General features: G+C 41.2%; 2 protein-coding genes across 2 annotated transcripts in view; both read left to right on the top strand.

Annotated features, from left to right (window-relative positions):
- IFNGR1 (interferon gamma receptor 1) overlaps nucleotides 1-15,593 on the top strand; it is a 21,141-nt gene extending 5,548 nt beyond the window's left edge. The window contains exons 2-7 of the mRNA XM_032184041.1: nucleotides 2,334-2,448; nucleotides 2,857-3,029; nucleotides 4,061-4,215; nucleotides 4,954-5,137; nucleotides 6,212-6,327; nucleotides 11,341-15,593. Of these exons, the coding sequence (XP_032039932.1) occupies nucleotides 2,405-2,448; nucleotides 2,857-3,029; nucleotides 4,061-4,215; nucleotides 4,954-5,137; nucleotides 6,212-6,327; nucleotides 11,341-11,835 (1,167 nt within the window). The 5' untranslated portion in view covers nucleotides 2,334-2,404 and the 3' untranslated portion in view covers nucleotides 11,836-15,593. The remainder of the gene's footprint in view (nucleotides 1-2,333; nucleotides 2,449-2,856; nucleotides 3,030-4,060; nucleotides 4,216-4,953; nucleotides 5,138-6,211; nucleotides 6,328-11,340) is intronic.
- IL22RA2 (interleukin 22 receptor subunit alpha 2) lies at nucleotides 14,039-27,198 on the top strand. The gene is given in 9 exon segments (XM_032184485.1): nucleotides 14,039-14,122; nucleotides 21,641-21,659; nucleotides 24,316-24,466; nucleotides 25,156-25,334; nucleotides 26,359-26,369; nucleotides 26,371-26,529; nucleotides 27,037-27,060; nucleotides 27,062-27,134; nucleotides 27,137-27,198. Coding segments are annotated over 9 exon segments (762 nt in total).

Raw genomic sequence — 27,198 nt, 5'->3', positions numbered from 1 at the left:
GTGACTCAAACTGATTAGGCAGCCTTCCCAGGTAGAGGTAGCGTCTTCCATGGAAATAATTAGTGTAGTTAGGAAAAGGAGGTGAGCACCCAGGCCTTCTTCGGCTTTCAAGTGGAGTCAGCAAATCTCATAGGTAAATGCAAGTTGGGAACAATTTCCATTGAATGTACTACATGTGCATTAGACAGCCTGAGAGACAAGATGGTCAGTGCCAGTGGAGAGTAAGGGAAAAGGAGTGAAAGGTGTCATCTGGTAGAAAAATTACTTTAATGGGTAAAATAGGTAATTCTTGGCTTGTGAAACATGGAGAGGTTAATGAGGTGAGAGAAAGTGTGCTATAAACCTCTTTCTCTACTGGCTTTTGTTCATAAGTAGAGTTAAAAATTTTAGCTTCTCAGCTCATACTGAAGAGTATCCTTAAGGTCTTAAGGATATGGCGTGAAAGGTAAGAGAGGGACATGCTGCTTGACTAGCTTACCACTGGAGACAAAGTTGTTAACAGTACTGATGAAAAGGATGAGCTGATGGTCTGTGTAAACTCTTGTTCCTATACGTGATCGTGGCCAACCTGTGGTCATTGTGTTACGGGGTGGTGACCTCCCTAGTGGCTGGGAACGGGGTGTGACTTGTGAAGAAAGTTGGCTTTCCATGAGGAAGGTTTGTTTTCTTCAAGTTCCTTTGTAGTCTCACAGCTGGAGCATGCTCACGTCTCCTGTGGAGCTGTTGGGAAAATACTGAAGTAGATCTAAATGCATTTCCTTGCATAATGTGGTAATAAGCGCCAGAGAAACGCTTAGCTGGCATAATAAACCTTATTTAAGAACCATTTTTGAATAACTAAGACATGGAGATGCAAACTGATTTCAATTAAAGAATACACGATCGTTCATTAACTGAAGGTAATACCTGTATGTGAAATAAAATAAAAATGCAGGAATCACATGATTATTTCTATGCAAGTGTTTATTTTTTAAGGCACAGTGTGACGTCTGTGTGCTTTGACACCTCTTTTGCCAGCTTGTCACCTTTTTTTTTCTTGTGGTTGAGAATTTGATGATTAGGTTCCTTTATTCCAATAACTGAAATACCACTCCCGTACATACTATCAAATGTGTGATTCTGTGAAATAACTAAACCACAGCACCACTTGTGGAGTGAGGCATATTATGTGTATCATCAGATCTTCGAGGTTAATGGTGTATCTCAGCCTCTGGATATTGCTTTCTGTAAGGTGTTATCTTTGTGGTCTTGTTTTCAAGACATGAAAACTGTTTACTTTCCCTCAGTGTATCACGAAGCGAAGTAGGAGCATTTGTGTTGTGAACAAGCAGCAGCCTGGAGCAGGTCAAACACAAGTTACCTTTCAATGTTTCACAAATGCTATCTTGGCAGAATATTAGCGATGCCAAATCAGACCTTGAGAAGCTAAGAAGCGGCAATTAAAATGGTTGTGACCCTCATTTTTGCCCTTCTGAATGCCAGGTGACAGCCCTAAGTAGTTAAAGCATTAAGTCATTTTCATTCCTGTGCAGCGGCTCCCCCAGTATCTCTGCTGCTGTTGGTGCTCAGAAGTTTGCTGTGTGAGGAAGCTGTTGATGCTACTTTTATTTGTGTGTCACTTCCTCACCTCTGGTGCTGTTAATAAAACGTACTTCAGATAGTCTCATGAGTATGGGCCTACACGGTAGTTTCAGTGCTAAAATTCCTTGCAACTGGTAGTTTTTTATTATCACAGCCTTCCAGAAGTACTGCTGGGAATGTAAAAATGTCATCATCAGAAATTGACGTTGAATCCAAGCTTTCCCTGGCAGGCCTGTTGTCTTTTGGCTAGGCTGAGACGTTAGGAGACAGGAGGCATTAGGGGGCACACAGCCTGGATTCAGCAGGTTTGGTGACACACTTCCCCATCTCCTCTTTCTGGGTCAGTTCTGAAGAGCCAGATAAATCTGCAGGTTTTGGGGTTAATCTCTAATTTCAGTAAGGTATCAGCCCTGCCGGTTTACCTGTGTAATACGGACATAGGGATGTAATCATCCTGATGGACCTGATAAGGGCTGTCTGACAGACTTGTTTCCAATGGACATGGGTTATTTGAGGTTCAGGGTTGCAAGTAGAAAGAAAACTTTCTCTGTAGGAGAAAAGAATAGTAAATCAGCGTGCAGAGCTCAAGTGTGTTTGTACTCATGGCAAACTGGGTCCACTGGGGGAACAACTTGCAGTTTTTGTGTCTAATTTTTCCAGTCATATCTTGCACGTTGCCTTTTCCAAAGTATTTAGAAATATATTTGACTATTCTCGTATTTGACTAAGTGCAATTGTTCTGCTTCTTCCAGTACCTTCACCAACAGACCTTGTGGTAACATCCCAAAATTTCAAAACCGTCTTGAGTTGGCAGTACCAGCCTATGTCTGAAACGCCTTATTTTGTTGTGGAAATGAAACCTTACATGTAAGTTCATACTTTTTTGTCATTTCAGGTACCTCATATTCTCTAGAAGCACAAAAACAATCAGTCCATGGTGATAAGTTTGGGGTTTTTTATGTGCTGACGTCCTGTAAAGGTTGCCAAAGTGTAAATTAAGATAAAATTCGCCAAAAAAAAACAGAATGGCTGAGGCTGGCAGGGCCCTCTGGAGGCCATCTGGTCCGACCTGTTGCTCAGTCAGTGACACCCAGAGCAGGGTGCCCAGGACCACGTCCAGGCGGCTTCTGGAGATCTCCCAGGAAGGAGCCTCCACAGCCTCTCTGGGCAACCTGTGCCAGTGCTCTGTCACTTGCAGTGTTGTTTTATCACAGGCAGTGTGTTGTACAGTATTTTTCTTTTGAAATAACAGCTCTTGCTTGTTCTGTTTTACAGCCCAGGTACCTATATGACTGTTTCAACTTGTGTGAACATCTCAACTAATTCTTGTGATCTCTCACGGGAAGTAAAGGAAACTTTTTCTCCTTACTGGTTTCGAGTTAAAGCTGTTGTTGGATCAGAACAGTCTGAGTATGTTGAAACAAATGAGTTTATTTTGCAAAAGCATGGTAAGTTCTATCATAGATCTTGTAATTCCTTTCCCAGAATATGTTTTTGTTTTTTTTTTTATTTGTTTCTTTTAATGATCAGAGTATCCTTGTTGCTGTATTATTCTGTCTCATAAAGTTGGGAGTCCAGGACAAAGCAAAGCATGATGGTTGCTCAGTAGGAACTTCCATAGTTCTGTCTCTCTAGGGACTTGTTTGCCCTGTCGCTGTGGTATTGGACTTGAGTGAGACATTGCCCATGAGATTCTCTCTGACCCGGGCTGTGCTTCTGGTAGAACTGGATTTATGCACTGCTGGAGATGGAGAAATGGAGAGTGTCTCCTTGTTTCCCCACTATGCTTTCCTTTTTCTCTACTCCATTCCCTTACTCAGTGCTCTCATGACTTAAAATCAGTGTTGGGTTTCAAGCGTTTGACAGAGGGATAGAAGTCATGCTAATAATGCTGAGTTTGAATGTTGGCAGTAAACTGGCAGCCATGGATGGAGAAGAGAGATAAAATCACCTTCCTGTTGGACAAGGCTAAGTTAGAGTTAGATTATTAGATACTAAAAATTTGCATAGGCGATTGCCACCAGAAATCAGAACTATTATTCTTAAAGATAAGATTTGTTTATGTTTTCAAATAGCCTTTGTTTCAGCACAGTATTGTTTTTAGCTCAGCATAATTCACGGTGGCATATAGTCAGCAGTACTTTGTTTTGTTCTCATTCACATGGCATAATTGCTTTGTTGGATTTTCTGTTATCAGTGATTTCTTTATGGTCCTATATGCATAGGAAAGTTTGACTTCTTAACAGTAATCTCCATTATTTCCATTTTAGAAGCAGGTTCACTTATGTATCGAAATGCATCCATTATTTCCCAATGTTGCAGATATATAATGTTAACAACATTAAAGTGAACATATCAGTCTTCTTGAATCTAATGAATTTTGGAAAGTTAACTACAAGTAGCCTGTTTTGTTAGATTTCTTTATCTCAATACTGTGTTAAAAACTTTGGACTAATAGTAAAGGAAAAATGTGTTGCAGGAAAAATAGGACCTCCAAAACTGAATCTCTCAAGGCACGCTGATAAAATCATAGTTAATATTTACCATCCTGTATTTCCTATGGAGTTTCAGCCTTGGATCACAGACAATTTAGATTTCACGTACCAGGTGACTTTCTGGGATAATGAAACTCAGGTATGTTTCAAAATAAAAACTTAAAAACACTTATTTGTTTTGAATACATAACAAGGGATTCTTTCCTCTGACGCACAGAGCCCACAGATATTAAAAAAAAAAAAAAAAAGGGCAGTCAAATGTAACATAGGAGTGCTGAAACCCTAAAACCTGGGTTACAGTAAGAGGACTTGAAGGTCTGAAAGTTTCTCCAAATGCACTTTTTCCAACAAGAATCAGATAATTGCATTAGCTGTACATGAAAGAGAGGATTACTGGATCACATGCTGTTATTTCTGCATACCTGCTAAAACATGGATAACTATGCTCCTTTCACATACCTAGATAGACCTTTCATTTCAGAATATTAAAGATATTGATACCACTTTACGTAGCAATCACAGAGGGTGAACTTTAGGAAAATGATAGTACATACGGTTATTTACAGTTAACCTTTATATGCATCTAGGTACAGGTGAACTAGGAATGAAAGTATGGAATATGAACAGAGTGTGTTTTATCTGCATCTGAAAAGTTTAAATGAAAGCACCGTGGTCTTATTAAATAAACAAGCATAAGGTAGCTCAAAAATTAATAGTTGGAGTTCACAGCTTTTGCAAGGCATGTAGATATAGGAGCCACACCAAATAGTGTTGCAACATTTAAGAAGTGTTGGAAGGTACTGTAACATCTATCATGTATTTAGTCAAATGATATAAATATTACATGTATGTCTGTCTGTTTGTTTTTTTTTTTTAGCATAAAAATGAGGTTTTTGCAGATGACTGTCTACAGTTTACAAATAAATGCAGCCTAGACATCCCAGTTACTCCTAATGGTTCTACTTACTGTGTTTCGGCAAAGGGAATTTTGTTTGAAAATCTGATAGTTGGTGCCCCGTCCGAAGAAAGCTGCATTCAGGTTCCTCTTGAGCAAACTACAAGTAAGAAAACGCTAAAATTTTACTAGCAACTTAATGAGTCTAACTAGAGATATGTTACAGCAAAGTATTTGAGCTCCGATACAGTCATGACATCACTAGGATATCCATGAGAGAATATGAAAAAAGAAAAAGCATGGTCATTCTTTTCCAAATGCACTTTCCCTGTTCCAAAGACTTTTAAAAATCATGCGTTATTTGCAAGTAACCCTGAGTTTTCTGGGTGCTTTTTCCTGCTTCACTGGTATTACAAAACTGGTTTTATTATACCTGATCATTGGTATAATTAACAACTGACAAATTGATTGCTTATTGGGTTATATGGCTTTTGGAAGCACTATACCTGTCTTCTAATAAGTGGCTTTTTGAGTCACATCACAGTAGAAAATGCATTCAGTTATTCTGGAACTTGAAGTAACTTGTAATAAAGTTGTAATAAATCTGCATCTTCTTAATTAAAGGGAACAATGGTAGCTAGTTGGTAGCCCATCTTTGTATCTCTTGTAGTCTGTTACAACCATTATAATGTTACTTCATTATGGCCCAAAACTTCACTAGGGAAAAGAGATAAAATTGATAGAAGCAGTTGTGTTCTTTCTTTTATGCACAGGAGGAGCAGTGCGGTTGAGGGGGAAGGCTTAAAGGCAAATTGGACTAATGGAGTCCTCTATAAATATTAGATAAAAGTTCTGTTTCGGATTTCACATTTTGATTTTATTGTGCAGAGATGCACAGTAATTCTTACATCGATTAATATGCTCTCACACAGAAAGTGTGTTTTTTTAAAAAAAAAATTCATACCCACACATCATCTCTAAGGAACAAAAAATAAATTATAAAAATTCTTTACCTCTATAAAAACACGACTGTTATATGAATTGAAAATCTTATGTTGTAATTTTTATGTACTTCATATACTGCTTTAAAAATTAAGTTCTCTTCAGTGAAAAAATGTGTTAAATTGATAAATTTGCATACTGCATCCTGAGCTATAGCAGTTTCTACTTTTCTAAATGGTACAGCATAGCAGTGGTTTATTTTCCAAACTTCTTAACAGAATTTGCTATAACTTCCTAGGTACAGAAAAAATGGTCATTGTGTGTGTGGCTGTGGTGATCATGGGCGTAATTTTCACATTATTTTGTGGCTTCAAGAAGCTAAGGGAGAAGAACATAAAGCTGCCCAAATCCTTGGTAAGTTCAGACTTGTTATCTATATCAGATTTTTAATATCCAACTCGGTAACTTTTTTATACCTGTAACACCTTTATGGACCTTCTGGTTGTTTTTACCATAATTTCATTTAAAAAAATAGCATTTGTACCAGTTTGTAGATTATGATAGCCTCTAGTCAGATGCCCTGTACGTGTTGTAGGATTAGACTTTGGTCTCTGTTTAACTGAAGTAATGTTACTTAGTCTATTTTGAGAATGTAGTTTCCAAAAATCCCATAGTGTGTGTACATAGGTTTGTATTCATTCTAGTAGCAGAGAAACAAAATTACTGAGGTTAGAACAGACTTCTTGAGATTGTCTTGTCTAACTTCTTTGCTTAAGCAGGGTTAACTAGAGCAGGTTGCCCTGGATTCTGTCCAGCTGAGTTTTGAACATCTCCAAGGAAGCAGGCTCCACAGCCTGTCTGTGCAACCTGTTCTAGTGTTTAACCGACCTTACAATTTTTTTTAAAGAGTGTTTTCTTGCATTCAGGTAGGATTTCTTGCTTGTTTTTGTGCCCATTGTCTCTTGTCTCTTGTCCTATCATTGGACATGCATGAGATTCCTTCGTTATTTGGTAATACTATGATACTGGTAAGTGTTACAGTGTTCTTAGTGAGGTGCAGAGTGAGGAGGGAAAAAAAAACAAAACAACAACGTAATAGCACTGTAGGAAGAGTGAAGAAAAACTGCTAGGGGAAGTCTGCTCTTATATTGAGCAATCACAGAGAAAACAGTCAGATCTTCCTTAAAAGCTTCCTGCAGATGTATGTAGAAAATGGAGTGGATGCTACTTTAAGAACGGTAGAAGCCTCCAGGCATCCATGTCAGGTATTCCACTCTTCCCTGACAAGTACTGTTACACTGTCCTCCTGGTATCTTGTTAGTCACAACAGCTGAATAAACATCGGTAGCTGAAAAAAATCTTCAAGAGCTGCCATGTGAGGTAGTAGTAATTTTTAAATGGTCATCGTATCAAGAGGGTATCTTCTTGGCAGATACAGGAAGTCTCATAAGACTTCTGGAGAGAAGAGGCAGGGATCTTCAGTTCTGTGTTCTTCAACTTAAGACCCTTAAAGAGATTCCTTAGTGCAGGGTAGCTCAACACCTAACATCCCCCTGGAGCCTGATTTCTTTGGAGTGGAATATTAGGAGGTGAGATTGCTCTGACTGAGTGAAGATGTCCAAGCCAGTGATGCTAGGTCCCTTTATAGTAAGCAGCAATCTAGTCCATCAATTTCTGCAGCTCAGGCATCTCATTCTACACTAATAGGTAAGTCTGGTCAGACAAAGCATTCCATGAAGTGCCTGTTTCTCTTCATGGACTTTGACAGGAGCCATGGGACCAGCTCAGAGAGAGCCATCTGCATTTAGACTTAGTAGAAAGTCAGATGAGATAAATCTGTCTGAGGGACTCTGCAGCTAGACTCTGACATCAGGCAGACCTTTAGAAAACAGTGAGATGCTGGAATTTTTTTTTCATCTTCACACCCATATGTAACTGTCTGAATATATACCATTGTCCTACATGCACAGAATAATTTTTTGAAGACCATTTGCTTTAGCAAAAGTCTCTGCATCTAGATGACTGTGCTATGTGTTGAGCATATTGCTCTTCAGGCTTCCCAAAATCACTGTGGTACACCACATCTAAGGGATCAGAAGAAAGAATATCACAAGTAGAGCATGTGCCAGTTAACTCCTGTGAGCCTACTGCTGTGTGGCCTAAGTCCACACGTTAGCTTTCTTGTGGAAACTTCACGTGTGTCCATATTCTCAATTTACTGGGCTGTATGTTTTCTGGTGATTTATAGGTCCCAGCATACCACAGTCTGCTTCACATTCCACGTTGTTCCTGCTAAGGAACAGAATAAAATATACCTATTTGTGAAGATTGTTACCTTCTGTCCATTTCTGTTGAAGTCCCTGGTGACAGTATAAATTGCAGAGCTCAAGTAGATGGTTTTAATACAGCTGGTATGAATAATACAGGAATGTAAAATGAATAATTAATAACCTGTGATTCATTTTATATAATTAAAATTATTTTTTGAATGATTACATTAATGCAAACAATAATTTGTATGAATAATAAGTTTAATTATCCAAAGAGTTATCTGCGCAGGCATCTGAGATCTGAGACCCTATCACGGACCTTTTGTGCTGTACCTGAGCTTGTCTGAAACATCTCAAGAGTTTTTCCCTACATCAGAAGACTAGGCAAGATGCCCCACCTTAATACTGTTGCCTTACACTGATCTGCTTCCTGATGGCTTCAAGTAGATCCTATAAGATATGAGTCACTTCCAGAAAGTTGAAATTCTGAAAGAAAAATAATAAATAGCAATCATCAAGCCTAGCTGAGAGTCAGACAAATTAAAAAATGAATTTCCATTTAGATTGCAGGAAAATTTTTAATGTCATCTTCGTGCTGTTTAGGACCTCCAAGGAGAGCAGTTGCAGTCATATTCAAGTCTTACTTCCACAGTCTCTTTCAGTATGGACATTTAATGGTTACCGTCATTAGAGAAGGTGTTAGGCCAAACGTTTGAGACACCCCTATTCATGGCAAGACCCTTCCAGGAGTATACATCGAAGGAAATGAGATAGACATTTGTTTTCTTCCAGTTATCTCACAAAAAGTATTTCAAGAGGCTGTTTCCTTCCACCCATCATCTTGAGTCATTTCAGTTTCTCCTGTGTGCGGTACCAGATTTTTGTTCCAAGATTCATGATACAGGTTTATCCACTTTAAAAGGAGACAGTCCATAACTTACTGCTAAGTTGTGGGCATCTCCATCTACTTAAACTTTGCTGTCTTCTATTCATGCCTCTTGTCTTTAAATGGTGGACAGTGTTTTAGTAGGTAGAAAATACACTTGCTCAATAAGACAAAACCTCACTGAAAAGCATCAACTTGCATTTTTAGCTTACACTGAAGTCAACTTTTCTGCTGTTGATGCTTTTTCTGAGCACGACAGGGGTGACAATATTTTTTTCTTTCACTGAATTTCCAGAGCGCTTACAAACATGCACAAAACACTTGGGAATTTGCTCTGTGACTCTGGATTTTTTTGGTCATTCTGATTATGCAATTTTTCATTTAGAGGAATTGTAATTGCACGTCCCTGCAAATGTCATTGAATGATATTTACCACAAACAATTACCGTCTTAGAAGGAAGAGGCTACTTCATTAGTGCTTGTGACAAAGAAAGAGTGATGATAACATTGTATACATTATCAGTAACAGTTAAAGGAAAAATAATAACTTACTTATGGTAACACTTGTTTTAAAATAGTAACCCATATCTTGATTGCACTTGTTATTAGAGATCCTGTAAGTGTTATTACAGTTAGTGTATGTAGTAAGGCTTATCGATTATGTTCTTTGAAGCTAGAAATGAATGCATGAACTGCTATATTATCTTGTAAATAATGACTAAGCGACTATTAAAGAACCTTTGCTACCAGGAAACCCACAAGGGTTTTTTCTTCTTTCATGGAATAGGAGTGTCTTGTAAAATCTTGCTTGTACCACCTTGTGCCACGGACAGGAAAACTAGTTTCCTTTTTGAGAATAGAATTCTTTGGATGTCTTTCTTGCATAGAAGCACTGATTTTATCCTTGTGTCTTTCTCTAAGCATTGCTAGTCAGCAGTGTGAAATGCAGAAACTTCATAAGGTATGAGACTTTCCCTTAGTGTCTTTTAGGACTATGGTTTTAGAAGCACGTGACAATTGTAAAAGGACAGAAATAAGAGCTCATTTGGTTCAAGGTTTTTATTTTTGCTGTGGCACAGCATGTACAGGTATTGGGGTAGGAGTGAAGTTGGAAATGCAGCTTTTAGCCATATTTTCTGTAGCATTTCATTTTAATTCACATTCTGCAAGTATGGCAGCTTAAATAATGGATTGTCTTCTCTTGTCACATATTGTGTGACTATTGGAGCCTGATTTTTGCTACCCTCAGAAAAGCTACAGATGCTAGTCCCTTCAATATCAGTTTAAGTATGGCATAAGTAACTAATACTTTGTATCTGTATAAATACGTTTTGGAAATGGACAACATGAATGCCAACTGTTCATAACATTTTCACTATCTATGCATTCTTCATTGCATTCTGGTTTCTGTAACTATATTAACCATCCACTTCTTATGAATGGGTGGTTTTTATACGTACTCATGCAGAATTACCCCAAATAGTCTCTATGTGGTATTATGACTATTTCTGCACAACAGAAAATGAAAGTGCAGAGAGGATAATGACTGAAGAGCAGCTAGATTCGTAGCGTTACAATTCACCTTAAATGTCTTTTTTTTAAATAATAATAATAATTTTTAAAAAGTTTCCTGGTGGCAATCTTTAATTCCCAAGATGACCATCTCACCTTAGTTGTGTTAACACACCTATCTTACCTTTCTTAGATTTTCATATATATTCTTTAAAATACCTTAGAAAGAAAAAACAAAACCAGAAGAGTCTAAACATCCTGAAGGCATGTCTTAATGTTTCAAAACAAGCTGGAGCCAGGCCATTGAATGACTTAATATGGTCTTCCTTTGCTAGAGTTTTCAAAGCAAAATGTTACAGTTTCTTGCAGCACTGAGGGACTGCTTAGTGACATAAAAGAAATAACTAGAAAGATTTCAGCTTAAATCTTCAGATGATTAAAAATATAGTGGGCAGAGATTGTACTCATGAAACAGGTTTGATCCTTGCAAATGTATTTTCATGTAGAAGGTATTTCTGAGAGCTTGGATGGAAGTATGAATGAAACAGGTGGAGTCAGAGGAAGGTTGATGACCTTACCCGATTCTTATTTTGCTAATTCTGCTGGAATTGGCTGTAAAAACATTAAATGTGTATTGCGAACTTGTACCTTTTTTTGACCTCTAAGCTTCAACAGAAGGTAAAGCAGATAAATTAGAGAATTATGCAGAACTAAAAGTGTTTTTTTTGTTGTTTTTTTTTTTTTCTTCCCCCATTTAAGGTCACTGTGATAAGAAACCTGAACACGGATAACACTTTTGAATCAAAATCAGAGGGAAAATACATCTCTGTAGTAAGCATCATGCCAGTCCAATCAGTGTCGCCTTTGAATAGCAAAGAAACCTTGCTGAATATAGAGCCGGAAGAAGAAGCTGTCAGTCCTGAGAATTTCAGTGAAGAAGCATCTTCTTGTCCTCTGCCAGAGACACCAGACAAAGTGGAAGAGTCCTCTGTGCAGAAGATTACAGAGGAGGTCCCTTCTGATGATGAACAGAATTGTAAAGTAAAAGAGAGTTACTTTATTTCTAATAGTAACCAAACAGATACAAGTAGTAACTCTTCGGGTCCAGAGATTTCTGACACAGAAATACACCAAACAGTCATTCCAAGAAGCTGTCCCAAATTTTCTGGCTATGACAAGCCTCACGTGCCATTAGATATGTTGATAGATGTTGGTGAAGAACAACCTGTGATTGCTTACAGGTCTACTGACTAACCAGGATAGATGAAATGTTTAATCAAAGCTCATGAAGAACAGCATTACTGAAGATTATGGAGAGCCAGGCTTGTATCATGAATATCTAGAGGTTGCACGTACACTGATGGAAACAGAATGACAAGTGTACAGCTTAGTACAGTGGGTCCCGAAATGGGACTGAGCATAGCACCTAAGAACAATATGAAAACGGGTGGTGGGGGGAGGAAATTTCATAATAACCTCTCACTTTCAGAAATACCTGTGTATAGGGCATAACTTACTATTTCCTGTTTGAACAAGATAGTTCCCTGTTATTGGAACAGTACTCTGTGAAGAGCAGAGATGTTATGAAGGAGTGTAAAACAGCTGCTGGATCACTTACGAGAGGTATTGGTAGTATTTTTATCCTTGTCATTGTTTTCTCTGAAAATTTTTGAAGAATGTCTATGTATTCAAAGAAATCCTACTCTTTAAGTAAGAATATACTTGTAACTTTTTCCTATGTCACTTAGAAATTTGATTCCATCATCAAGAACCAGCTATTTATGTTCTTTTCTGCAACTAGAGGTCTGTGTTTCCAGGGTTGTTACTTCGCGTATTTCAGTGAGTACATGTTAAACTTTTTTTAAAAACAAACAAACAAACAAACAAACTTCAAAGCAGAAGTCCTGTGATGTATATAGCTGTTCTTTAAAACACTGTTACTTCTGTATGGCTGCATCCTGATGGATTGTCTAGGTACACTGTGTAATCTTGTCACATTTTGGATAACACCTGTATGAGTGTGCTGGCTGATCCTCCGGAGGTGCAGGGGGAAGGTGTGTGTGACCGGCAGTAGTTACACAGACCCTTCAGGAAGTGTTATTCAAAATTAATCGGCCTGCTTTCCTTCAGAGTATTTCTGTTGTAATTCTTAGAACAATGTAATGTTTTCTCATAGAAACCAACAGGACTTCTACCAATCAGTCACAATTTCTAGATGGTTGGAAATGACTGCCATTTTTCATTGTCATGACCTAGCTCGGAAACTGTACCAAATTGTCTTCAGATGTATTTTTGAGGGAGGCAACAGAAAAGTAATGTGATAATTCGAAGTTCCTAAAACACTGTCATCTGAAAGGGCTCTGGATATTGTCATGTAAGATTATAGTTTTGAAAAACAAAGGATGAGAATTTTATATTTAAAAGCTTTGCAAGTCAAATGCCTTCAATCCAGGTACTTTGTCTTTAGTCCAGATTTGGTGGTGTTTTTTTCTGCTTGTAAGAAATGTTTATGATAGTGCTTAATTCAGGAAAAAGGGATATTTTTACAGACACAAGATAGTTAGTGAGTACAAAATTGTCTTTGTTCTAAAAGATGATTTTTATATGCATATCAGAAATGTTTGCTTGTTACAGCAAGTGATTTTAAAGGGAAACCAGTGTTGTGCCTTTATCCTGAAATTTCTCAGTGGCATGATTATTCTTAAGATAAAGTTTATACAGCAACTACTATACAAGTAGTACAACTACTGTAGTACTACAGGAAGGCTTTGAAAATCAGAATTAACTTGCAGTCAAATCTTCAACAAAACTGACTTTTCAGTTAATAGTATGGTTCACCACTGAAATGTGCATTTTGCAGTCTGTTTCACCAAGGAGATGAGCAGCTGTGTCCTGTGCAGAGCTTGAAAATGGTGCCATTTCTTTCAGATTTTTAGGTTGTTGATAAATAGGAGCTGCATAGGGTGCTAGGGTGTAGTGAAGGGATAGGGAGGTTAAGGTCAGAAACAATGCAGATTTATCATGTGCATGTGGGAAAAAATTGGCATGGTGGTTAGACATTCCCATTACACATTGGCATGTGTAATGGAAAAGCACTGTTATTTTCTAACCTGAAAATCAAGCACAGGAGTACGGGTATTTTGTGCTACACAACATACATATGTACACAACTGGCCTGTTACTGTTACTATCATGAAGTTCTTTATTATTTTTTTATTATTTTTGAGAAGATTTTGGAACTATAGTTACAAAAGCCACTGAATTATCACCCTCCCTGGACCACCTCCCTTCTATGTGCTGTGTGTATAACGCTGAAAGGAGTGGAAGCAGAGTCAATGTTTTATTTTTTTGGGGACACCTGGCAGGTTTTATAATTATGAAATACAGGGTGCACAGAGCACCAGATTTGTTTATTTACTCTCTGTGACTGAAAATGTAAGGCCACAGTGAGACAAGAATGTGTTCATGGGTCAGTAAGCTCCGAGTCTTGCCTCCAGCTGTTGCGGGTGGCAGTAGTAATAAGAGAGAGCCTAAGAACAGGGTAAGTGCGTGACAATATTTCTAGTAGGAGACAATCTAGATACCAGCAAGCTGCAGTGTGGTGGCTTTTTGGAACAGGGAACACAGAAATGCCTCACTGGCTACAGCACTGCTTTCCCAGTTCTGTAGTACCGAGTAATTGAGCCATGTCTTTTTGAAGCTGTTGGGTAGTATTTACCTATGCATTTTCACTTAAGTGTGTTTAAATTAATAAGCTCATATTCTTCTGATGGAATAATAGTTTGCTTAAGCTCCCAAGCATTTGGGAATAGCACCTTGGCACTGGGTGTCAAAAAGCCTAAGGCTTGCAGGTTCAAAATTGCTTAACGTTCATGCCTTTTACTGACATAAAATACCAGCTATTCAGTATGACACGTGTAGAAGGTTGCATCAGTTCAAGCTGCTTCAGGTGATTTTTTACTCTTGTCATGGCTGCTCAGCGCTCTTCTCATCCTTTCTCCTAAAGGTGATTTGGGAGGTTATGGAATATGAGACATCAAAACATTATATCCTTTGTAAAACAACCTGCATCACAAACCCTTGGCCCAGCATTTCTAAGAACTTCTTTGGCTGTCCCTTTTGCACTGGTATTGTAAGTTCTTGTTGTTAGCCCTACTATTAACAATGAAGTACTGTGCTAATGCTCTGTGCTGACATGAAGGCATCAGATGCTCTTTTTTTTTTTTTTTCTCCATGTAAATAACTAATGTAGTTTTAAACAGAAATAATCGCTCTTTTTAAATCTGCTGGCATCTGTGAAAAGAAGGTATGTTAGCGTTGCATTTGCTCAGAACAGACATGCAAGTTTGTGTGTAGTCAGTCCTTCACTAGTGAAGATTCCAGGAAATGAAGGTTGCATGCAAAAGGCTGTTTTTCTCAACTAAGACTAGAAATAAGTGATTGCTCTGAAATGGTGCCATGTAAACAGTTTAGTATTAGTAAATAGAACTATTGCACTTAATTCATCTTAATAGTTTTAGCATGTCTTTAAAAAAAAAAAAAAATGCACCTTTGATCTTCCAAGTTACTGAAGCCAAAACACAGATTTCCTATCATGACCTGCGTAGGTTTCTTTAGCGTGATTTTTAAGAGTTGTCCTTTAGATATGAAGTCCATGTTTACTCATACGCTTTCCATGTCTTCTAAATGGATGCAACCACTGGGTGAGGTGGGACCCGCAGAGGTCCACAGTTCATTCTTCTCCTCAGGTCAGTATCATTCCTCTTCCACGTTTGCCTAAAGACTCCACGAGCCGATTCAGTGATCTACTATAGCAGCTCATCACTCTTAGGAAGTATTTTCTAATGTCTAACTCAAGTCTTCCTGTCTCCAGAAAATTCATTATCCACTGTTGGCCCGTTTACCATGCTTTAGTCCTCTTTTCAAATTTATAACTAAAATACTTGTAAATACTGTAAATTGAAATTTTGTTTATGTGAAATTAAAAAAAAAAAATAATCTCAAAAGGCAAATGCGCATGTGCTCTTTTTCCTTCCGTCAGCTTTTGAGCTGAATACACTCCTGCTTTTGAAACCTCGCTGAATTAATTCCTAGTGCCATGTATGTGGTGTATGCCTGAGCATTACTGAAAATGAATAGAAAACGGTGGGATGTGTGTGCACATAGCACGTGTGTGTGATGGTGGGTAGGCAGTTGTTGTCATCCAACAATTGTGTTCATGCTCCTGACGCAGCAGACAGTAACTTCAGTCCAGTTTGATGCTTGAGCCTGGGGACTGTCATTATGTTCTCTGTAAGAATTACGTGAAATGGTCACGCCATTCAAGTGGGTTGGCAGCTATAGAGAAGGGAGAGCTGGGCTTCCCTGCCTCTTTCCGATCACTTTGTTGTGGTTTAGCCCCGTCAGGCAGCTCAGCACCACCCAGCCGCTCCCTTGCTGTCCCCAGGTGGGATGGGAGAGAGAATCGGAAAGGTAACACTGCGAAAACTCGTGGGATGAGGTGAGGGCAGTTCACCAGGTAAGCAAAAGCTGGGTGTGCAAGCACAGCAAACCAAGGAATCCCCTTGCTACTTCCCATCAGCAGGCACTTGTCACACGTAATAGCTTCTTGGGAGGACAAACACCATCACCCCAACACCCCCCTTGCTCCTCCTTTCCCCCAGCTGCTATCGCTGAGCATGGCACCACACGGTGTGGGACATCCCTTTGGGCAGCCTGGGCCAGCTGTCCTGGCCATGTCCCCACCAGCTCCTGGGCACCCCCAGCCCCTTCCCTGGCTGGGTAGCACCAGGAGCAGGAGAAGTCTCAGCTCTGTGCGAGCGCTGCTCTGCAGCAACTGAACATCCCTCTGGTATCTCTGCTATTTTCATCACAAATCCAAACCACAGCATTGTGTGAGCTTCTGAAGAAAATCATCTCAGCCAAAGCCATGACAACTTTAAATAATCAGAAAGGTCTTAACGTGTTTCTTACTTCTTAATTATGAGCAAGTGCATTCTAATATGTATCTTAGAATCTAATATGTATCTTGGAAATCAACTGTTTGTCAGTTTACCCAACAGGATTTAAACTAGTGTCAGAAAATGCTGATTTCCTTTGTCCAATCTGGAATGTCCCATTTAAAGGTATGTTCTACTCCTCATGAACACATTTAGTCCAAATTCTTCGTTTCAAGTAATTTCTGACAAGTAGGAGCAGTGCTGTCTTTGGACTGGTTCCAGTAAGAACGGTCACACCTTAGGAATTCAGATTCTCCAGGAAATGGCTGTGCAGATTGCAGAGGCAGAACTAATGGAGAAACCTGAACTTATAAAATGAACAAATTAATTACTGCAATTAAATTCATAGCACGTTCTGTGAGCGAGTTTTATTAATGATTATATATATTTTTCTGACTAACCCCATAGGAATTACTTAGAATAGTTTTTCCTCCTGAGGCTCTTGTTTTGTTTTGTTATTAATCTCTTAATCTTTGAACACAGCTTTCACCTAGATGCTTTCTAACTTTCCCATTTGTGTAACTGGAAGATGAACTGATAGGGTAAATGATCAGGCTGAAAACTAATTTTTCATCTGTTTTGAAGCAAAGAAAATTTATTTTCAAGTGTTCAGGCATATCTTAAAGGAGAAATTATACTGCAAACAGAACACACAAGCCAGACAGTTCCACTAGCCAGCTTGATATGTTGTGCAAAATGAATCCTGCAGTTGTCAAATCAGATCTATGCAGCTGAGCAGCAAGCAGCAACATCATCTGACATAGCTTTTTCCTGTGCCGACATCTCTTGAGCAGCACAGACTCGGAAAGGTTATGCCCCTTCAAAAATAACCTTCTACAAAAAGTGTAGATCGTCCTTTTAGATTTAAAACTGGGCAAAAAGAATAAAAATGTAATACACTGTATCATCTCCCTGGGTGTGATTCTTTTTGACTGTTCTGTGCCATGTTTTGGGTTGCTGTTGTTTTTGTTTTTGTTTTTTTTTTTAATATTTATTTTTGTTGTTGTTTATGTGTTGGGGGGTGGGGACAAATGCGCAGCGATTCCACAGGTAAGGAAGGGCTGCAAAAGCTGAGTGGCTGGGTGGTGCTGGTGGCTGGGTAGAGACAGGCAAAGAGGCAGGGAGCACCTTTGCCATTCCTCCCATGGGTGTATGAGAGCGACCAACAGGTGCAGCAGGGGCCCTTCTGCCTGGTCTCATCCCAGGAGTCAGTCACTGTCTCAGAATGGCTGGAGGAAACCTGGCCTTGTATCAGGCCCTAGGGTAATAGCTAGTTTTTTTCTCCCCTTCCTAAAAGCCCATTTGACTACAATTGGAAAACACAAGGGATTTGTGTGATCCATTACTGAGAATGACTTTATCAGCTGCTCCCAACTTGTGCAGCAAAACTAGCAATTTTATTTGAGATGCGCCACGTTTAATTTTCTGTAAGAAAAAGAATAGGGAACAAAGATTCTTTTGTCAAATAGGTAACCGTGTGATGCTTTGTTTTCTGGTTAAATGGTCACAGCTCAGTAAGCTCGAAACTAACACCCCTGAGAAGTGTGAAAACCAGTTCTGCTGAGCATGAGAGATTCTGTCCCCAGAGCTCATCACACTGATTCCTGTCTGCTAGCAGGCTTGTATGCACACCAGGTATTGTTAATAAAATAAAATAAAATAAAATAAAATAAGGAAGGGGAGGAAGGAAGGATGAAAGAAAGAAAGAAAGACGAAGGAAAGAAAGAAGGAAAGAAGGAAAGAAGAATAATGCTTGTGAAACTAGAGTTTTCTTAAAAATTTCAGTAATGCTTTGGGGGTGTTGAAGTTAGTTATTAGAATACAGTTCAGTTCTAGTTTGTACTCCCCAGGCAGTAGGGAGCCTCTAGTAAGAAGCCGCAGGACAAGCACAGAACTGAGCTGCGGGCTGCACGGTGAGACGCTTACAAACCTCAGCTGGCAGAAGAGATGAGTGAAAGGTGGTTTGATTTTTTTTTATTATTATTATTTATTTTATCTATTTTTTGTAGGTATGTGCACATGGTGAAGGAAAGCAGGGCAGGAGGAGGGGAGAAGGCTTTCTGCAAAGACGTACCATGGCCTAGCTTCCTTCCTGGCTTCAGAAAGTTAAGCACACCTGAACTTCAGCATTAATACTCCTTGTGATTATGAGCAGTTACTAGAGCAGTGTATGGAGGAAGGCATGGCCTGGAAATCACTTAGTGCAGTTACTTTCTAGAGGATGGGTTTTCCCCTGGCAGTGAGGAGAGCAGTGTGAAGGTGCTCCCGGGGCACACCAGGCACTTGGGCAGCTTTGTGCTGCTTGTCCAGCACAAAGCCCCATCCCCTGCCACTAGATGCCACATCACTGCTGTGTCATCTGCAGCTGGCATGGCCAGGGGAGTCCCTGGAGCTCACAACTCTCCCAGCTTCGCTGAGAAGCAGCTGCTCCTCCTGCAGCCCAAGCCCCAAGCACAGCTGCGGAGGCAGACATCCCATTGCCGTCAGCCTCTTCCCACAGCAGGTGTCTGCCAACCCCCCAACCTCTGTGGTCAGGACAGGGCCAGGGGATCTGTGATGGGGGCTTCTAAAGCTAGCTTACAAAAAAACGAGCCTGTGGGTCATGTGCTGTCTGCACTGCTGATGTTTCAGGCGCTGCCCAGGCTGCTGCTGGTGGCAGGCCAAAGGAGAGAAGGAACAGGCTGCGGTCGGCGCTGCCCGGCTTGGAGCCTGCCTTTCTTTGCCTTAGCAGGCGGGCCAAGGAAGCATGAGCAATGTTTGTGTTGCACTTCTCCAGCTTATCTGCGGTTTCGGCTGGACAAGTGATCACCTGGCATCTTTCCTATACTGCTAACATTACTTCAACCAAAGCAAACAAAGAGAAAAAAAAAAAAAAAAAAAAAAAAAAAAAAAAAAACACCCTACAGAATATTATCTCCTAAACAGGTGGGCTTTAGCCCATGGCTGATTTGGTGAGGGACCCACAAGCTAAAGGAGAACAAGTCTTTTGTCAGTGTGCTTCAACTAGCTGTAGCACTCTAGCAGTAGGAAAAAATAAATAAATGTGAGGCTTTGCAAATAAGAAAAAACAGTCAGCTAAAGAAACCTGTCATTAAAATAACAGCCTCTGAGACATTTTTTGTATTTCCTACAGATCCTAATGAAATCCACCGTTGGTTACTAATGTTCTGGCACAATTCAGCGTCTCACACATTGTTAACTAAATATTTTAAGTGCAGATAAGGACTTGCTACAGAGTGAGCTGTCACCAGATCTTCATCTTCAATGCATTCACGTTTCTCACTATCAAGATGCAGATATGGCACTGGGAATTTCTCACCATAATCTTCCAAATGTTGACCCAAGCCCTCTGACAGCAGGAGTTGAACAGTTCATGCCATTCGTACCTGCGGGAAGGAAGCAATGAATGCCCGCAGCATGCAGTGAAAGTCAATCTCACTTCCTTAGAGAATTTTCTGTAATAACTCTTGTGATGCAATGCCTCTTCCCTGAATGGCTGAGAAAAAGTCCCTACTGCTCGACTGTGGGGGTTTTCCTCTCCCCTCCTTGTCTCTCCTCGCCTCTCCTCTCTTCCCACGCTGGAGGTGGTTAAGCCAAGGTGACACCACCATCAGCCCTGCTTGGGAGCAGCAGGCTGGACTAACTGACCTCAGAGCCCCCTTCCAAGACAGGTTTTTCCATGGTGTTGAGCTGGTTCCTTAGATGGGTTAAAGACTGAAACCTACAGCAAAAAATAAATAAATAAATAAATAAAAAATGAGAATATCCCTTGGGTCCAGGCTAACCTGAGCTGCTCATTTTTTGTTGTCCATTTGTTCTGGTGCCAAATGCCTCGCATAAGACAGATTCACCTGGCCTCTGCCATTTACTAGAGGCACTCCCTGTAGAGCAGGGCTTACAGAGTTTCTTCCTTTCTTCATCTTTCCCAACCCTGGCCCAGGCAGACAAGTGAAAACCACCCACACACCCACTCCAGACAGCTGAGAGCCATGCTTTGAACAGCCAGAGGTGGTGCCCCGGGAGCCCTGCTGGGGTTAAATTTTCTCCTCTTATGGATGGGAAACAATTTGCTCCAGGGGAAAAAAAAATATATATGACTAGGTGGTGCTATCAAATTGGATGAGTCAGACAGCTTCCAGCAAGAACGCACTTGACTTTTACCTTTGTGTGGCAATAGTCAATCTCTGAGAGAAGTCTTTTTACCCAGTGTCCAGATAGGTTTTTATTTCAGGAATGGAAAAAAATCCTCATGCCTGCGGCTCTGTCTCTGTTCACAGAAACATCAGGACTGCTGTTTCAGAAAGATTGGGATCCCAGAAAAGTGCCAGCATAAATAATCAGGAGCTAATGGTGGAACGAATGTGGATGCTGGTGGGGAAAGCAAAAGGTTTTCATTTTCCATCTCTTTATGGGTACCATCCGGAGTATTCTTAAACAACACTGTTTCTTAGAAGTTCTCATTTATTTTAAATATACCGTGTTGAAGCGTACAACCTGTAATGTTCCTCTATTTTTTTTTTCCTTTTTTTTAATTTGCTATAGATGTACTGTACTCAGCTTAAGACATGTATGTTTACATATGCCTATATAAAGGTGTGCAGCTACCACTTGCTTGAATACAGGTGCTTTTACCACACAGGGCACTGAAGCAACGTGATTGAAGTTCATGGGTAGGAAAAAGCTATAGATGCTGACAACGTGGGGATTATCAGCAGATGTTTCAATAAGTACAAAATTATGTGAAGAGTTAGAGATTATTTTAGACTGCAATTACAGATAAAGTGCTATCAGAGTGCAGCTCATGGGAAACCCTGACCTTTTCCATGGCCCTGGCATTTCTTTCCCCGTTTCACCATAGCACACGGCAGCCTTTTCTGTGATTGTGGCAGAGATCCTGGTGGCAGCGGGCAGCCTGACCCTCAGGGATGTGGCCAGCCACGCTTCCAAGCCCGGCTTTCAGGAGGTTGTGTGTTCACGGGAGGAGCTGCCCTCGGCAGCAGCTTTGGCACAGTTCCACCGCTGGGATCCTGGCAATTTGCTGTTGTGCGGCATACGGTAAGGTGTGTTGGCACAATTCAAGTGAGCAAATACACAACCTGTGACAAGAATGACTAAACTTTGATGGTATTTCAGTCCGGTGATTGGTTTATAAAAGTTCCCTATTCCCGCACTTGAGCTCATATAACATGATGAAATACTAATTGCATTTGGTGTGGGGAACTTCTTAAAGGTCATCAAATTTTGAAAATGTGTTTGGGAAATGGATAGATAAAAAATTTCCAGATTGTGATGGCAGGGTTGCCTTTCCACCTTCTACCTTGCTTTTTGGATTTTTGTTTGGTCTTTTTCTGTATTCCCCTTCAGCTCACCATATATTGGGCTAACTAGCTAATTATTCAGCTATATGTCTGCAGTTCTAAGGTGCCTGCTGCAGATTCAGTGCTCACATGATGATGTATAAGTGCTGAGCTGAACTGAGAGCCAGTGCCCACGGATCTGACCGAAGCCAGCTTCTTGATTAGGTTTTGGCTTGCTTGAGTACTGTAACTGAATGCCTTTTGATCAAAAAGCACTTTAATTTGAACCAGAACTCGTACTTTTTTTTTTTTTCAACTTGGCAGGTGTTTTTCTTCTGCCTTTTCCCCAAGTGAAGGTGACAGCTAGGCAAAGTTTTTTTTCTGCAGACAGGTGCTTGTTTCTGCAAGCAGCTCATTTCCACATGAATTATGTTGTCGGAGGGCACCCCTGCATCATGCTGCTCTGCATGGTGCCAGTTTAGGTCATCCCTTCTTGCTCATTGAGATGAATACACAGAAACTGAGGCAAGTGTGCTGGGATATCACTGGTGTGCGAGCACCAGCACCCGCCTTGGCCACGCTCTCCCTCCCGCCCAACAGGCGACATCAGGCTCCCTCTAGGCTGCAATGTGTGGCAATAAAGCGATGGCAAACACAGGGTGACATCGCTTTCTTCGGCAAGCCCCGGCATTCCCGCGGTCACGGCCACGGGGATGACTGTGCTGGGAGCATGAAACTTGGAGGCCAGTAGTAGCAGCAAACAGGTGCTGGAGCATGCGGCACACCCGCGTGTGACTGCTGTGGTCTGAAAGTCCAACGTGGAGTGGCACTTTGGCCCGGCAGGCTGGGCTCGCCTCTCCAGCCTCTCAGCATCTCTCCGGCAGCCCGTGTGCTTCAGCATGCAACCATTTCATGTCCCCTCGTCCCTCTGATGGCACATCCCTAGATGCTGTCCTGCCATGAACCCTCCTACAAACTGCTCTCTTACGTCTGACCCCCAAGGCAGGCCACCCGGACAGCTGACTTCCCATCGGTAGGTGTTTTATGTCATTGCAGCAAGATTTCTTGTGTTCTCCATCTCTGAGTGACTAGCAAGCTGAAAAAAAAAAAAAAAAAAAGGCATAGCAAAGAAGCAAGCTTGTGTGACAAATTTATGGGATAAAATAATAGTGCCAGACATTTGGGAATTAATGCTTGAAAAAAAAAAAAAAAAAAGAAAGAAAGAAAAAAGAAAAAATAAAAAAGAAAAAAGAAAAAAAAAAAAGGATGTTATTCATGTTGGTTTGCTTCATAATTAGTTCCAAATTTCAGAGTCATCACAGCAGCCAAGTAAGAGCAATTGCTTATGTTTAATTTAGAACAGCTCATATGTTTTTCACTCAGATTAAATAAAAGCCAAACGAGGGATTTTTTGAAACTTTCAAACGCAGGGGAAGTTTTGTCTGGCAAGTTTAATAATTACTTCCTCATAAGACATGCCCAAGAGGAAGGGAGATGCTCTTCAGTCATGGAGCTGCTCTCCTAAGCATGAGGGGGATCACGCTTTCCTCCCTCTGCTTACTGATACACCTGCTTCAGGATGAGATAAGCTGTAAGTAAAGGCTTTCAATTTCTCTTCCTACATGGGGAGGGGGGTGCTGGGTCTGTGAGCGAAGCTGGAGGAATCACAAAGTCTCTGGATATGTTGGTTGGTGTCAAAAGTCCTGTCATTTTCAGATCAGTATGATTTTGCCTTACAAAGTGCAGCTGAAAACAACATGATGCCTATTGCATGTATTTATAGCATGTTTTACCAGCTTCAGTTCAACTAGTACAAGTCTTCTCTGGCTCTGTGATACACCAGGGGTAGATCTGCAGAAATATAAGTTACCTGGGTCACAAAATCCAGAAAACTGTTAGGATTGGGGTGCTTCAGAGAGGGTGTTAACTGATTCTGTCACCTGCATCGGTCTCAGTTTGGGAACAGATTATCTTGAAAATTGTCAGGCAGCTTTTTCCAGTACCTCAGATGGGAAAAGCAGTGAATGTTGTATTTTTTATTAGGCAGGAACCAATGCAGCTGTGGTAACTATTAAACCAGCTATAATCCCTGCAGGTTATGTGAAGAAAAGAGCACCCAACTTTAACTACTGATGGGGCTGCTTAGTGCAGGCTTTGTGAACTGATCCATAGGGTTTGTGTGCTGGGCATTTCCACAGCAGTAAACTCAATGAGAAAACCAAAATGAAAATACCTACATAAATTGTTTCACAATACTGGATGTGGTCTGTAACTGCTTGATCTGGTCACTGTGATGTGGAAAGTTTTGAACACGAGACCCAGGAGATTTAATTTCCCTGCCATCTGCTAGTCTGAAACCACACGAGCCACATGTGCTCGAATGTGGAGCAGCACGTCTGTGACAAATGCTCTGTGTCACCATTCCTTGTTATTTGCAGCAATTTTAGTCCTGGAAAGTGAAGAACTGCAAAACTCCATTAAGCCGCAGAAGGTAGAATTTCATTCACTGAACTTCAACAACACCTTGCACTGGCAGCCTGGAAGGGCCAGAGAGGCAAAAGCCGCAGTCTACTTTGTGCAGTATAAAGTGTAAGTGCGTGCCAGGGGAACTCCAGCCTCCCACAGCCCATCCCTGCTTGGCAAGTTAGAGGCATTTCCCAGGTGTTGAGGGATATTCTTCACGTCCTGCCCTGCTGCCAGCTCCCGGTTGTTTTTGCACTTATCAATAGTCCATAAAGTGCAGCTGAGCAGCCCGAGGCAGGCAGAGCACAAGCACCTCCAGTGATGTGCTGTGCGCCCTCATGGCCCCGCAGCACTGCAGCTCTGCTCCAAGCAGCTCAGGGACCTCTGCGGGAGGACCTTGAGGGCACGCTGGCCCTGAGGGCTGCTCCTCAGGACATCCTTCCTGGCATGCCGGGTCCAGCTCCTCAGACCCTGAGCACCTGAAACAGTGCCTACTTTGGGGAAATGGGCTGGTGGGAACCAGCTCTCCATGCATCATTGAACATGCCTGCAAAGCAAAAGCTCACCTGCAAGTGTGGCTTCCTATGGGGTGGGCGACCCAAGTCTCCGCTTTAGGTTTCTTTCTGAAGAGACAGAAACCTGCAGTTCCCAAACACCCATGAAATCCATCTTCCCCGGCACCACATTGCAGAAGAGTCCGTTTCCAGAGCAGAACTCAGGGTCAGCACAGCCAAGCTAAAATGGTCTCCTAAAAATCTGTACAGATCTGGTCAGCAAAAGCAGAGTCCACATCATGCCCCCTCCTGTCCCCACAGGTATGGGCAGAGCACATGGCAAAACAAAGAAGAGTGTTGGGGGGTTCAGGACCATTTCTGCGACCTAACGGACGAGACTGCTGACGTCCAGGAGCCTTACTATGGCAGGGTGCGAGCTGCTTCAGGCGGTGTCTACTCCGACTGGAGCCTCAGCTGCAGATTCACACCCTGGCGAGAAAGTAAGTACAAACACGTGGGGCTCTCGGAGAAAGGGGCTGGCTTCTCCATGGCATGGGGTGCTGCATTTGTGCTCGCAATTTGCAATCGCAAGTCATCCTCCTCTAGCTACAAAACTGCTCCGAAAGAAGTTGTGACTCCATGGCTCTCAGGTGAAGTGTTGCGATAATGTAATTTTGCCCACACTTAATGCCAACCAATTCCAGACAAGCAGCTCCTCATCTATGATTAGGGGACCTGAAATGCCTGGCTCTTTAACTCAACCTCTTCCCCAGGGCATGGAGCTCCACAAAATATTCTCCGCGGTTTGGGGAGCTGCTGGAAGGATTGTGCAGAGTGTGGAAAAGAAGGAAACATTCTCTGCTCGAGGGGAAAAGGGAGAAGAGAGACAGCAGCTGCATAGCCAACAGCTTTCTCATATGTATGTGTCTTTCTGACTGCAGTATACTTAGAAAGGACATGTACAAAGCTTTTAGCTAGTAGTCATTGTAATGTGTGTGGTGAAACTGGAGGTCTGAGCAGTCTACCATTAATGTCCCTGTGAATTAACCAGTCTTAGCCCACTTCTCACTGCAGAATTGAACCGTAGACATCAATACAAGTAGCTCCACACCCCTGATGAGCAAACTAACCTGAGCATCCTGTACAGACAAAACCACTTTGACCTAAAGCAGTACCTTGCAGCAGCAGCAGCTTGTCTTGCCCTGCGCCACATCCTCCTGCAGAGACACGTGGGGCAGCCACTGCTTCCCCACACCTCGGGGGCTGCATGCAGAAGCATGCAGACATGATTTGAAACCCTAGCCACGTCTGACCAAGCAGACTGCAAAAATTCTGAAGGGAAGGATTGAAACTGCATCCTTGACATATCTGAAATGGTTCAAGTATCTGTTTTATGCAGTCCAAGATAACAGAAAAATGCAAAGAAAGAAAAAAAAAAATCATGGCAAGGAATCCAAAGCATTCTGTTCTGTGAAATGTTATTAGTAATCCATAATCATGCTCATTGTTTGTTTACTCCCTTAGCTATGATAGGACCCTCCAACAGTAAATGTGGTTCAGAGCAACAAATCCATCATAGTAAAGCTCCAGGCTCCACGTTCTCCTTATAGAAGAAAAAGAGGCAGCACAATACCAATGACAAATTATTATGATCTGCTGTACCAAGTCTTCATAATTAACAACTTGCTAGATGAGGTAAGTGCATGTTCAAACACAAAACCTTTACCATTTAAAAGCCAGGAAAGCATGGGCACATCATGCTCATTTACAGCCAGAACAGTCTTCTGTAATTGCAAGGGCATAAATAACCGTGTAAGTATCTGAAAACAAAGTGGGCATTTTTTTCATGAATTGAATTTGTTGGAATTGAGTTTTAATTCTTCTCCTTTTTCTTCTTTCCTATCCCTTAGTATTTTCACACTGTAAGGTCTTGTTGAAATGGAGGGAAATGAGGGCTGTTTTGGGGAGTGAGTTTCTTAAAATAAATAAATGAATAGATAGAGAAATAAATAAATAAACAGAGAAAAAAAATAAATAAATGAATACATAAATAAATAAATAAATAACGAGTGCTGTTGACTTCATGCAAGTCCACGTGCTGCTCTGTGTGCTCTGACCTTCCCAACCTTATTCATAGACATGCTCACTAGGACAATGCGCATGACCAGCTATTTTTTTCTTCCCCTTCCCCTCCATCTGAAGCAACACAGAGTCTTGGTGTATGAAGGGAAAAGACAAAGTGGTTAAAATAGAAGATTTGAGGCGTGGAGTCAGCTACTGCGTCGTGGCTAAAACGTATGTGCGACACTGGACCGCAGCAGCGCCTACAGCAGCAGGCAGTGCACCATGCCTGCTGTGAGGTAG

The sequence above is a fragment of the Aythya fuligula genome, chromosome 3, assembly GCF_009819795.1.
Source record: "Aythya fuligula isolate bAytFul2 chromosome 3, bAytFul2.pri, whole genome shotgun sequence".
Classification (NCBI taxonomy): Eukaryota; Metazoa; Chordata; class Aves; order Anseriformes; family Anatidae; genus Aythya; species Aythya fuligula.
Note: the sequence above shows the minus strand (reverse complement) of the source record. Positions and strands in the feature narration are given on the sequence as shown.